General features: G+C 38.7%; 1 protein-coding gene across 1 annotated transcript in view; it reads left to right on the top strand.

Moving 5' to 3' along the window:
* SLC2A9 (solute carrier family 2 member 9) overlaps positions 1–14,556 on the top strand; it is a 111,679-nt gene that overhangs the window by 63,116 nt on the left and 34,007 nt on the right. The window contains exons 10-11 of the mRNA XM_019470625.1: positions 3,458–3,559; positions 5,399–5,474. Coding sequence (XP_019326170.1) covers positions 3,458–3,559; positions 5,399–5,474 — 178 coding nt within the window. The remainder of the gene's footprint in view (positions 1–3,457; positions 3,560–5,398; positions 5,475–14,556) is intronic.

The raw sequence follows: 14,556 nt of genomic DNA, 5'->3' as shown, positions 1-14,556 counted from the left end.
GCTTTTTTTTTTTCCCATCAAGAAAAGGGGAACAAACAGTTCAGCAGAGAAATTTGAGGTACTGATGTATTGTGATAGGTTTTATTAAGAAATCCTCAAAAATAAATCAAATTTTAGTTAGAAATACTGCAGACCTAAACAGCTTGATGGATTGGCTGTTGAAGTGTCCGTGCTCGTAAACGATTCAAAAAACCTTTTTGGCCTTGATGAAAGATGGTGCCTCCTGAGAGGCTTTTCTGTTGTGGATTGGCTCCCAGTTGAACAACTTTGATCTGCCAATGGGTCCTGGGATGCTTCTGCATTGCCTCCTGACCAGCAAAGCCACAGACCCATGTGTTTCCAAACACACATGCTGCCTTTCACGAGACCACAGCTTTGTAATTTATAACCAGGTAGGGAGCATGGTTTTGATTGTTGCGCTTGGCTTTTCATGAGCTTGGTTCTGTGTAGTACCCCATTTCAGCAGAGACTGGTGTGCCTTGTTTGAATCTGTGCCACAAGCAGATGTGTTTTGTTGGGTTGGAACTGGTGATACAAGAGGCAGGTCACGCATTTGAACAAATTAGGGGTGTCCTTAGCTTTAAAATGGAAATAGGCATTTCTCTCCCCATAACTGTGCAAGTTAATCATGTCTAATTGAGAAGCCTTTTGAGTCTCTATTTCCTAGATTTATTAGTGTTGTCAGTGTACTTAACTTCATATCAACTTTGGAAGTGATTATACGATTCCCAGCAATTCTGGTACATCATAGCATCTCTGTGAATAAGGACAAAATTGCTGCTTATTTTTTCCAGTGGACAAAGTTGGTCCATTCCATAAATCACAAGAAATGTCACCAAGAATTGTAATTGTAAATTCTTTGGGACGGAAACTGCAGGGAGTGCCCAGAAGCTGAAGCATTCAAGTTCCTCATTGCTACTGTATTAAATAAATAGCAATGATGAATGCTTGGGAAACCTGGCATCAGCTCAGGGAAAAGAATGACTGTACATGGATTTGCTTTATTTCTTCCTGAATTGTCTCTGAATAAAAAAGAATTTAAATGTATTAGAAACTAATATTCTTTTCTGTAAAAAAGATATGGAGCCCGCAGATCTGCTGTAACTGTATCTATACTTGGCTGCTCTCAGTTAAAACTGGGATTTCCTCACCAACCCACCTAGATTTGCCCCAAAGTGTCCAGAGTACTTATTCTCAATGCATTTAGGCACAAGTGCATACACACATCTTTTTGGAGGACCTAGTCCAAACTGTCCTCCCTTAGTAGGGTTTGCTTTTCTTTGAGCTTTAACACCAGAAACCATGTAGCACTTTTTTCCCATGTTTTGCTCTGTATGAGAGCCGTCTATGAACCTTTTTCGCTCTAAGAGAAACATTCATCCCTTACCCCGTTTTAATACAAACCCCACCAGCTGGTGTAACACCAAAATTGTTTAATCACAACCACCAATCCAGAATTGAAAAAAATAAGGGAAATTCCTTGGTATGTCAAATTACATGCGCAGCATCTATTGCTGAACGTGTAATTCATATCAAATTACATGTGAAGCATCTATTGCAGAAGTCTCTGTCTTCTTATGGACCCATCAGATAACTTTTCATCCCTCACAGCCATAAAAAATGTCTCTTGGTTAAGTGTATGTGTGGCCACGTGTGTTTGCAAGATGGATTCATTAATCATAGTGGAAAATACATGGCATCTTGTAGAGGTTTTGACAGTGCAGCAGTTGCAGTTTTGGAACATTTGGACCCTGTGAGCACAATGTGAAATGTTAATAACATCAGTGCGGGTCTATTTTAAACATGACTTTGAAATAAATTCTATTACGGAAGCTGTGGAAACTGTCAAAATGAGTATATTTCCTCATTTAAAGAAATAAAGAATGCTAAAGCTCGCCCCAGAGCTGCTTTCCATGTTCTGCAGCATCACGGTGCGTGTCTCCAGTGTGGAAGTCCAGCTCGGCAGGGTGCAGGGTCGGCGTGTTTTGAAGCCTGTCCTAAAATCTGCTGGTGACCCTGATGCTGTGGGAGAAGCGCTTGCCACATAAGGCATTTCTTCCCTGGGTGACTTTGTACTTTCCTTTAACACGTTTCTTCTAGATGCTTACAGTGGAACGGTGTGCATCGTCTCCCAGAATTAAGGGTATCGCTCCAGATTTCATTTTAGTTGCTCATTTTATCTTCTGCTCGAGGGAGGTGTGAAAGGGGGATTTCAGTCTCCAGTAAATAATGACGTGGCAAACAGTTGTGTGATTCTGACTTCAGGTTATTTGAAGTGATACATTTCAGGCTTCATGAAATTGTTTTATCTTTCTCATAAGAAAGCCAACTGTAGTTAGCAATTACAGTAGTTATCAACAGGAATAGTACATTAGATGTTATGACCTAAAATATATATATATATATTAGCCTATTTTAATGAGTCAGACTAGCAAAGACAAGACAGTTCCATGTTACAGCTTTTCAAGAATCTCTTCATTGTGTTCTGCTCTAGCAGATAAGTATTCAAATTTTGTGATTGCTTTTAACGAAATTGATTTATCTTCAGGTGTTAATATAAATTCAAAATGTGCGTGAGTGCACAAGTATCAGTGTTAAAATCCCCTGTCTGAGCAAAGTTTTCTGACAGGTGGATGTGTTTTATCTGGCTATTCCAATTACATTAACTATCCTAGATCATGACTAAATGTTTTTTTTCTGTTTGGACAAAAAAGAAATTAAAAATAAATTTTAGATTAATAAAAAATTATTTAATCTATGCTAAAAAGTTTTTAAGCTTAGATTTTAAGCCTTTAAAGCTTAAATTCAGAGAGATGTTGAAATTAAATAGTCAAAGTGTTTGAACTTTTTGACACTGAAAAAATTACATATTTTAAGAACATTATTATAGGAGTTTGGTGCAAATTTGTAAGCAGTTCAACGAATGTAGAGTTATTTCTCCCCTAAAAAGATAAACAATAAATAAGGAAAAAAATCAAACTTTGTGTAGTTATCATCATATTAATCATTTTTATATAGCTAATGTACAGTCCTTGTTGTACTATTAAATTGTTATGGAAGAAGTTTAATGTAGTAGTAACTTAGAAATCTACCACGCTAACAGTATTAAAGTTGAATTTACCAGTTGCACATTCTTTTGTCTTACCAATATGGTGATATTTGTTCTGTAGGAGGAAATCCAGGCATAAAACTATTAACAAGTACTGGTTTTGATGGTTTCCCATTTTTTTCAGTGGTTTTAAATAAGGATGTTATGCTGACTTGTTTTTTCAAAGAGGTTGAATTATGTAAACATAATTGTGAACACAATTACGAACACATCATACCTGATAAATAGTACAAAATCAACTCTGATGGTTTTATTTTTGGTGTTCATGTTTACTAGGAGAACATATTACATGGTCTGAGTTCTTCAGTGCTTTATCAGGAAAGTCAAATGCCACTTTTTGTTTTCCAGGGCTTAGTTATTGAACGGCTCGGACGCAGGCCTCTTCTCATTGGGGGTTTTGGGTTGATGGTTGTCTTCTTCGCAGTACTTACTGTCTCTCTGACTTTACAGGTAACACTACAGTCACTACATTATTTTTACTCTCTTTTGCCTATTTTAAACACCAGGTGCTCGATACCTGTTTGCCTCGGCATTCCTACATAAGCCAGTCCTTTTAATCAGTTTGACATAAGGATTTGAAGGTCTCTTTTGTTTCTTTGTGAAATCTATTGGTTTCAATCTACTATGGTTAGCCATAGCAGCTTTTGCATTAAAAAGCCATAGGGGCTTTGTCACGTTCAGTCTCCTTAACTCAAAAGATCCATGCATATCATAAACTATTATGAAGACAATTTTACCCATACTTGGGTAAATAGTTTACCCATATTCTGTGGTTTTTATCTTTGTTTGTAATGCAGTCTTTTTGAGATTTCTTTCATACATTATATGTCATTCTTATTCTTGGCTTGGATGTTTTTTTCCAGTAGTGAAAAATTTCCATGTTTGCTGTTTCTTTCAAGTTACATATCTGATATTTTTATTGAAAATATAAAGACTTGGCCTTTGCAGAACGTCTGCACTTAAGTGCTCAGATGTTATTAGCAGTCAGTTCCCCAGCTATTTCAGATGGTCAGAGGAGGATTATTAAACCAATCTAAATACTGACCCTGAGTCATTTTTCCTTGTTTAGCTTCCATTTTCATAACAAACTAGTTTCTTTCTGTTCCTGAGGGTTTTTGAGAAGTAAAACTGGCAGTCTGCAATGGCATGGTTTTGGGTGGTCTTTCACCAAGTTGTTTTTCTGCTGTTGTTGATTCCTGTGTCTTGCCATTAATTTGACTTTCAAATCTTGTTTCTTGGTTGAAGAGAGTCAGTAAGTCAGTTTGACTAGCAGGTGTATGCCACACCATTGCAAAGTATTATTTGACCTACCTGTATGTACAGCACAATAAAGCTTTACTTCACATACCTGTCACGACAACTAGAAGACAGCTCTCCAGAAGAGAGATGTTATTGCAAGTAAACAGTAAAAAATTCTCTTCCAAATCTTTTAAAACCTAGTCTGATCCGTGAGGACTTTCAGCTATTGTAAATCTCTGAAGTTTGAGTGCCTTCCAGTTTTAGTTCCTTTCAGAAGTGTCTCAATCTGTTAAGTATGAGAGATTAGGTATTGCTTTGAACAAAGGACCTAGGGTACAAGTAGGCTTGATCTCAGGGGAATTTATATCTACTCTGTTTTTGCACCTTCTCTCTCTCAGTGCCTTTAGAGACCTTGGATCTGAGTTCAGACGAGAACTCGAGAATGATTCCATTTACAATTCCATTAAAGAACCATTTATAGTTTGTTCTCTTTTCCTTGTACCTGTTGTTTGCACACATGGCCCTCCTTGTCTGCAAAATCAGATTATGGCTTAAAATCCCTAGACTGTGACTTTCACATGCTTTGCTAAGGTTCAGATACAGCTGTCCTACCGAAAGGTAGCCTGTCGTGTCTAGACTTCAGCCCAGCCTTTAACTGGGGAACTTTGAAGCTCTATGGGCCATCATAGTTGCTCCTTTTAAACATGGCTGAAATACCTGAGGAGGATGGAGGCGCCAAATCTGTTCAATGGAAAGAAAAACTCGTTTCCAGGATGGCTTGAACTTTAGCACAAGAAGTTGTAAACTTTCAGAGTTGTGACTTTTGTGGTGCAAGAGCTTCTCTAGTGTTTCTCTACAGGGATTCCACAGAGACCAAGACCTTTAATACAAATAATCTAATAAAGTTCTACAGAAATACTGTGATTTTCTAAAGTAATCCTATACTAAATTCTGAAATAGAGAAAGAATCGTTGAAAACACTATTATCTGTGATTTTTTTAATATTGGTATGTACAATATACTTACCATGATTGTCTTTTATCTACCCAGAAAACGGTGCATTGGCTTCCTTACCTCAGTATATTTTGCATCCTTGCAATCATTGCATCGTTCTGCATTGGACCAGGTATGTCTATATTTTTTCATGTTTCTTTGTACATCAAAGCACAGGTATTTTTGCACTGGCACTATGTTAACAAATTCCTTGTAGGGAACTTCACTTTACCCTTATCTGATGACCACAAGGGTTCTAAGACAGTAAAAGATGATAGCAACACAAAGTGATAGCAATATTCTCGATAAAAACCCATGTACACACGCATTCCCACTTAGCTGTCAGCATAATTGAGAACGAGTGCCTAAATTGCAATCAGTACCAAATTAAAATGTTGGCTGTTATTGTAGGATTGCTATGATTTTGTAAATCTATAAAAAACACTCAGACTGGAAGCTGAGTGTTTTATTTATCAATGCTTGTGTTAGCAGCTCAATGCCGGTAGGATGCAAATTGGACACTGGTGGAGGAAGGGGACAGTTGTGTGTGGTTCCTTTCTTCTTTTCCTTTCCAAAGATAGAGAAGTGCTGTGCAAGAGCATGCTCTCTTTAGGAAGGTGATGGAAAAGGTAGATGTCCTAATGGTGGAGCTGCTTCTTGTCTGGCAGTTCTTTACTGACTGCATACATTTCAGATCTGATGCCCTCAGGTAACTGGTTTTGTAGGTTGTAATGAGTTTATCAGATCTATTTCCCCAGCCCAGTTTTGATTACTTAGAGATGGATACAACTTTCTATAAAGTCCAGTATTCCCAGGTTGTAATTTTTGTATTTTATTTGCTTTAACAAAGAACATGTTTAAGGAATAAAAAAGTAATAAAGCCAGACCTTTCTCAGAAGTGTAGAATGAAAGGACCAGAGCAACAGTCAAGTCTCAGCAAGGGCAATTCTGACTGGATAGAAGAGAAAAAATTTTACACTGAGAGTGGTTAAACACTGGAAGACATTGCTCAAAGTGGACTTTAAATCTCCATCCTTGGAGCTATTCAAAACTCAGCTGGACAAGTTCATGAACAACCGGCCCTGCTTTGACCACAGGCTGAATTCCAGAAGTCCCTTCCAACCTAATTTATCCTGTAATTCTAATTGCATCATGTTTTTGGAAAATGCATTTTAATAGATATGCATAATATGCAAATACTTACCTGTGTAGTAGTTCTCTAAACATTGTTGCTCTAGCCTTCGGGTACTTAATCAGAATCGGATCCTGCAGTTATCAAATAATGAAATGTTAACAAAAATTATTTGCAGACAGATAAAGAGGAATTTAATCCAAATTCAATACACATACAGAGTAAGATGTCAAAACAGTGCTTAAATTTTCAAAGATTCTCTTACAAACTGTTCTCCACAAAAGTGGGAAAAATCTACTGCTTTTTAGGAGTTTTTTCACAGGTGTTCTGCTGTAAACCTGAAAGCAAGACTTCTGTTCCCCTGAGTTCTCAGGTTTTTTCATGCACCATTTATTGCCTCTTTTTCTTTATAAAGAGTTTGACATTAAACATTAATCAACTGTTTATACATCTTCACCACTGAAGTGATCTAATTAATTGATTGTGGTTTATTTGGGGAAAGTAAGTTGCTGATATTCCGTGTGACTCTACAGGGCTGTAATTCTGTGGATCCTCTTTTGGAAAAGCTGAGGACAAATTATGCTGCTTTAGAGGAAAAAGGAGAGAAGATCAAAATATTCCTTTTCCCCTTGCTTCTGGGAAAATAGTTTACCACTAATCTCTGTGCTTATTCCTTTGCATATGGTAGCTGACCAGAAGAAGGAAGGAGTCAAACAGGCTTGACTAGCGTCATTAATGCACCTGATGTTGGACTGTAGATGGCCTATGGAGACTGTTCTCCTTCCTCACTTCCAGCTCTTCATGCAAGGCAAATAGTGCAAACAATCTTGCAATCCCTTTGTCCTTCCGTAAGGACAAATCTCAGGTTCAGCTGAGTCCCTAGTATTGCAGACTATGTTTCTTAGACTGGGATTTTTTTTTTTGAAAGAAGAATTCTGTGGAATAGAACTGCTCTTGCATTTTGAATACCTAAGGAAAGTCAAATGTTGACTTGAAATGTCTTGAAAACTTCCCTCCCAGTGTTTTAAGTAGCTAAACAATTCAAGTGAGTGCAGCTGCTTGCAACATCTACCTTTGTTTTATCTAAAAAACTCTGTTGAAACAAATTGTAATTTTTTTCCATATTACAGACATAGAATCATAGAATCATTAAGGTTGGAAAAGACCTCTAAGATCATCGAGTCCAACCGTCAACCCAACACCACCATGCCCACTAAACCATGTCCCTAAGCGCCTCATCTACACGTCTCTTAAATACTTCCAGGGATGGGGACTCAACCACTTCCCTGGGCAGCCTGTTCCAGTGTTTAACCACTCTTTCAGTAAAGAGATTTTTTCCCCACATCCAATCTAAACCTCCCCTGGCGCAACTTGAGGCCATTTCCTCTCGTCCTATCGCTTGTTACTTAGGAGAAGAGACCAACACCCACCTCGCTACAACCTCCTTTCAGGTAGTTGTAGAGCGCGATGAGGTCTCCCCTCAGCCTCCTTTTCTCCAGGCTAAACAACCCCAGTTCCCTCAGCTGCTCCTCATAAGACTTGTTCTCCAGACCCTTCACCAGCTTTGTTGCCCTTCTCTGGACACGCTCCAGCACCTCAACGTCCTTCTTGTAGTGAGGGGCCCAAAACTGAACACAGTATTTGAGGTGCGGCCTCACCAGTGCCGAGTACAGGGGCACGATCACTTCCCTACTCCTGCTGGCCACACTATTTCTGATACAGGCCAGGATGCCATTGGCACACTGCTGGCTCATGTTCAGCCGGCTGTCGATCAACACCCCCAGGTCCTTTTCCGCCAGGCAGCTTCCCAGCCACTCTTCCCCAAGCCTGTAGCGCTGCATGGGGTTGTTGTGGCTGAAATGCAGGACCCGGCACTTGGCCTTGTTGAACCTCATACAGTTGGCCTCGGCCCATCGATCCAGCCTGTCCAGGTCCCTCTGCAGAGCCTTCCTACCCTCGAGCAGACCAACACTCCCGCCCAACTTGGTGTCATCTGCAAACTTACTGAGGGTGCACTCGATCCCCTCATCCAGATCATTGATAAAGATATTGAACAAGACTGTCCCCAAAACTGAGCCCTGGGGAACACCGCTTGTGACCGGCCGCCAACTGGATTTAACTCCATTCACCAAACATGTTCCACCGATTTTTAGAACTTGCAGATCAATATGTTCTTACATGTTGTATTTTCAGCATATTAAGATTAACCCTCTACTTTTCTCCTTCACCTCACCATTCTTCAGAATGGATTCTGGTTTTCTTCACTTAGCTTCTTTCCTTTTACCGATGCTATTCAGGATTTTCTATTGTACTTTGCAGTCTCTTTGGAACAGTGTCTGCAGATACATGTAAGACAAACAGCTTTTGTTTGATATTACTTACTTGCTTTCTACAGAAATTCTTTAAAATTAAATCTTCTTTTGTGTTTTTCATTGTGCTCGTTGCTTTTAAAGCCAAAAAACATTAATACTATACCAGTAGCTACCTAGTTGGCCTCTCCACCTTTCCTGTGTATGTTCAAACATTTCTAATACCTGACAATAGTGGGAATACTTCAGTAGCATTGAACGTTGCTTTGCTTTTTATGAAAATTTTCTTAATTGAAACTTCAGCTGTTGAGAAGAAGTTGTGAGGAATCATATTCTGGTTCCTCTGTAACTCAATAGCAATATTTTAGCTGACTTCAATAGGGCCAGATTTCTCTTCAGTGAAACTTTTCTGTTCTGTTTAGTGGGGCTTAGGAGATCTAAACTACTTGGCTCTCTCTTACCTGGGAGCAGTTCTCTTTCAGAATATGAAAGCAACTTCCGTTATTAGCCGTGTTTTAAGATGGATGAATGAGAAGAAAGCGTATATATTTTTTTTCTGAACAAAGAAAGTGTTACCAAAAAGTGAGACATCCACTGCTTTTTGTATCACACACATTGAAGCACAACTTCAATATTTGAGTGCAATTACTGTGTCAAGTTTTACCCCCACTCCCCAGTACAGGAAAGACATCAATAAGCTGGGGCAAGTCCACTGGAGAGTCACCAAGTCAGGGACAGGAGCCCTGTGAGAAGGGGCTGGGTGAGCTAGACTTCAGCCTGGAGAAGAGACAGCTTTGGGGGCGTCTAAGAGCAGTCCCAGTACCTATGAGGAGGATGTTGCCACGACAGAGCCAGGCTCCTGTTGGTGGTGTGTCGTGGGAGCGCTTCAGAGACAAAAGGCGTATGTTGAAACAAGAAAGATGCAGTGACTATAAGGAAAAGCTCTTTGCTTACAGACAGCTGAGCAGGCTACCAAGGATTTTGAGTCCTTAATTACTATACAAAGATCAAAATTGAATAGTTTGTACTTCTGTTTTTTTATTTCAGAACTCTGTAGTCCAGTGGGAAATCTGTATTTCTGGATCTTCCTAGACAGGGCAAGTGCTACTCACTAGCACTTACTGACTGATTTAAAATTGGCTTTGTTTTGTTCAAAACTATACTGTGACAGTTATACTAAGATACCCTATATGTGACAGATATGGCATATGCATATATATGTATCATACATATACTAAGGAACTAAGTTCTTTCTCAGAGAAGTGTGCAATGCTAGTGGAGTGTCATGGTACACAAAAACATAATTCCTTTTAATGGGAAAGTCACTGCTGAAAATTAACCTTCTCTTTCATTTCCTACTAATGTTAGAGTTTTAGCAAGAGGAAGTAAGTAGGAAAGAACACATTTTTGAACACATCTCCAATGCAGTGGCTGTTAGAGAGTGTCTAGAGAAAAGTACGAACAGGGCAAGCAGGCGAGACACTTTTCCAGAACCAGTACACTTTTTTTTCAGCTTAAGGTCTTCCTGAGACATAGTTTCCAAGATTTTAATAGTCTTCCATGTCTGAAACTGTGCAAAATTTTAGCATCCTTTAGCAAAGAAAGCTACATGTCTACCACCTCTCATGTGCATGAAGACATCCTTTGTTTTGTTTTGTGTGATGCCCTTTAGGTCTTTCATTGGAAGTGGAACAACTGATCCCCTTCCTCCCTCTTCAAGTTTCTTGTGATCTTGTAGACTTTTACCTTATCACCTCAGATTTTTCCAGACTGAGTGGCTATTTCTTATTGCTTTCTTCTCAGTGGTATTTTATGACACCGCTTTAGCAGGAAAATTTCAATAATCTAGTATTCTTTTGCAGCAGTCTGGTAGTTCAACAAGACAAGGCTGAAGTTTAGGAATATCTTTCCCACCTTTCTGGTCAGTGAAAGGGTTTTTCGTCAAGAAAATTAATGCATACTCTATTAAGTTGCAGATTTTTAATGTTTTTAGCCTTTTGTAGAAGGCTGAGCGTCATTTGTTTGTGTTGGTTAAAAAGGTACAATTGTCATGGTATTACTAATGTTTAGTATCTTATTTAATTCCTTCTGTAGTTATTTAGAGCATTTCAGCATTCTTCAGAATAAATTCCACACCGTTTGTAATGATTCTGCAGATACAGATCTTCATCTAGAATGAATTCAGTTTACGTTCATTGAGCTATTGGTACTTGGAAGAATTATTCCATCTGAAAATAGTAAATAACGTGAGGAATTGAGCTTATAAAAATACTGCTATAACTTTCCAGAGCATAAAATTGCCTTTAAAATTACAATATTTTCTCTCCTGTTAGAACATCTGATACTTTCTTGATAGCTTAGATGTTGTGTGGTCTCCCACTTTCTGATAGCATATGGATGAGTCCCATCTGCTCCTTTACAGCTAGGATCAGCTGTTACTATAAACTGTGGGGTTTTTTTATTTGTTTCATTTTTCTGAACTCGGCTTTTCAGTTTGCAGATGTTTTTCAGGCATATTGCTAGGGACTGAAACAGTAATGCTAACAACAGGTACGTTCAGGCATGTGTGTGATTTGGTACTTCATCATTTTTATCAAAAGACAAACAGCAGAAAGCTTTCATGCATTTACTAAAAATTAAAGGGACCCTTATGTTCGAGATAGTAAATCTATGATCTGAAAGAAAAATACCCTTCAAAAATCGCTTACTGTTTTATAGATTAAGGAGCCATGCTGTTCCAGGCAGTTGCTTCATTGTGCCCATTGGGTTAATTATACACAAGTGAAGGTATTCGGTTGCAGAGAAACATACTGTTTTCCAATATTACTTTTGATTACGGGAACATGTTAGTAAATAATTTTACAGTTTTCACTTCAAGAAAAAGGCAGAAGCTTCATGGAAATGTTTTTCTTGGTCACTTATTTGACCCGAAATAAATATGATACATTTCAACTGAAGAATTGTCATTCAGCAAAGAGGAAATAGAAAGAACTGTGGGGATTGGTTCTGGCTCCTAAGAAGACAAAAAGCAAAAAAAAAAAATATAAAATCAATAGCGAAAACAAATCAAAGTAAAATAGTAAGAGAACATTTTCAGTATCTCCACAAAACATTTGTGCTGTTCGGGTTAGGCGTCATGAGCAAATGCATTGATTTGGAATGCCTTTACCGAGTGGGTAAATAACGTGCAGCTCCTTGGAAATTTGGGTTGTGATAGATGGGCTTAGGTACATGCGAAATGTCTTCCTTCTTTAAGCTTGTCTTAGATAGTATTTAAGGAAAAAGGAGAAGCTAAAAGCAGTTATCCCTACTTTCTCAGTTAAACCTGTGTGGCTGCCTCTTCGTGGATGCTGAAGCATGTTGAACTGTGCTTGCAGAATCTATGTCTCTTTCAGGAAAACCACACTAAAATCTGACTTAAACATAAAAAGTGTAGGTTCTACTTATTTTTATCTGTTTACTTGAATTACCAGTTCATCCATTGTGTCTTTGCAACAGTTGCTGTGCAAACTGTTTGATTTTTGATTTTGCTGGGTGAACTGAAAAATATCTATATGCATGTGTGTGCATTGGGTGATTGGAGATAGTTATAAAGTCGCTGGAGATTGACCCCTTTTCTCTACCAGCCAAATAGTTTAAAAAAAACCAAAACAAAAACCAACAACAACAAAAACAACTGACCCAGAATGTGTCAGGGAAACTGTCCAGGGACAGTTTCCGTATTTGCCTGCAGGGATGTGACCCCACCTGCCAGGGAGGCTGTCATGTATTCTGGGATGAGGGTCTTTCATTCTTTGTTTTTGATGCTGTTCCAATTTGTATAAAACAACTAAATGTTCATTCTCTGAACCAGAGAATGGCTCTTCTGCCATGTGTCAAGAGATTCACGCCGGATGGTGGAACATGCGGGGAAAAAAAACAATCAACTGATTAATTGGGGATTACAGCAATGTTGGCATGAACTTCCAGATAACCTTCCCAATGGAAATAAGCATGACAAAGATACAGTGAGGCCCTGAGAACTTTGGAAACTTGGCATAAGGCATTTCCATGCATTATCTTTGTATGAAGAGATTTATTAATATTTCTTCCTTAGAAGAATATTCTGTTTAAGTGTAAAGTCCTCCTATCCAGTTTTCATAAACGGAGGAGGCAATGCTGCAGAGATGGGAAAGGAAACCATGGTGGGGGATGTTAGGTGTGATGCCTGTCTTTAACTAAATGAAAGGGTGGGAGGAGGTGGACTGTTTTAATAATATACCTGGCTTTGAAGTAATCCTTCCTTTATCACCTTCTTTCAGAAATTGAAAAAGTATTGTCTCTTTTGAATCAAACCTTTGCATATTTTGTGGCTCTGGAAATACAGTGAACTGGAGCACTGGACTTATTTTACCATTGGGAATGAGTAGAAATAACCCAAACCCCTATTGTTGCAGTAAGACCTGTAAAAGGTGTTTGTGTAGCACAAGTGTGTTGCCCTTCCTTCGACCGTTGTAGCTGGGAGGGAGGTCAGTCACACGTGTGCCCAGGCAGGCGTGCAGTAATGTCCCCTCTTCCAGGGAACATTCCCCAGGAGTTCCTTGGAGTCCTCTGGAAGGAAGAAAATCAGCTTTTATTACAACAAGCAGTAAGACTAGGGGAAGTTCCAGAAATCTGAGGATTTGCTTTTATACCCATTGCTTGATTGTCATAACTCAAGCCATCTTTGTGCAGGAAATTTGTGTTATTTTGGTAGCACTTCTAAGTTTGAGTGATTTGTTTGAAATCTCACTTCATCTTTCACAGTTTACCTGTTTTTAGTAATAGGACATGTATAACTGCAGGCAGTTGCAGAGAAAAAGAGGCTTAGAAACTCAGGAACAGGGTGAGGATTTAAGGATGTCTGAAAACGCCAGTTAGCTAAGGGAGAATATAAGAATGATATCTGTAAGTGTCACACAGAAAACTTCTCCATAGCTGTTTATATTTTATCTAAAGTAATTTGAAAGATTTTTTTATATTAACACTGTATGCACATTCTTTTACATTTTTTCTGAGACCTAATGCATCATATTGTCATTCATTGTTGCTCTGTATTGTAATGTGAAAAATGCTTATTGTGTTGTCGTGTCACGTCATCATTTTTGAGATGATGACTTAGAGCTGAACATTGGAGCACAAAAATGCTCATGCAGCAGTTTGCTAGGAAGGCTGCAAAGAAGGGCTGCTGTGAAGGTGAAAAAAATACATTTTTATATGAAAAGATACAGAGTAACTTTATAGCGTCTAACCAAAAAGACTGAGAATATGATTTCTCTTTCTAAATGCATGGTTGAAAGGGAGAATAACACTGAGAAAATAAGCTGAAGGCAAATGTTGCTGCAGAAAATCACAACAAAAACCCAAACCTAGGTGCTAGCTAGCCATAAATAAATTTAGAATAGAAATTGGAAGAAAACTCCTATCCACTAGAGGAGCTGAGTTCTGTATCAGCTTCTCAATGGAAACAGCAAAAGGAGAAACTAAACACACGAGTTTTATAAATTTCTAAAAGGACTGTATGAAATGCTGCCTGAAACAGCTGAGGATTGGATTTGAACCAGATGATCCAATCTGATCCTGTGTTCCTTTATCTCCAAGTCCTGTGTAATAGAATCATAGAATCATAGAATAGTTTGGGTTGGAAGGGACCTCTAAAGGTCATCTAGTCCAACCCCTCTGCCATGGGCAGGGACATCTTCAACTAAATCAGCTTGCTCAGAGCCCCGTCCAACCTGACCTGGAACGTTTCCAGG

This window comes from Aptenodytes forsteri, unplaced genomic scaffold (assembly GCF_000699145.1).
Source record: "Aptenodytes forsteri isolate BGI_AS27 unplaced genomic scaffold, ASM69914v1 Scaffold111, whole genome shotgun sequence".
NCBI classification, from domain to species: Eukaryota; Metazoa; Chordata; class Aves; order Sphenisciformes; family Spheniscidae; genus Aptenodytes; species Aptenodytes forsteri.
Note: the sequence above shows the minus strand (reverse complement) of the source record. Positions and strands in the feature narration are given on the sequence as shown.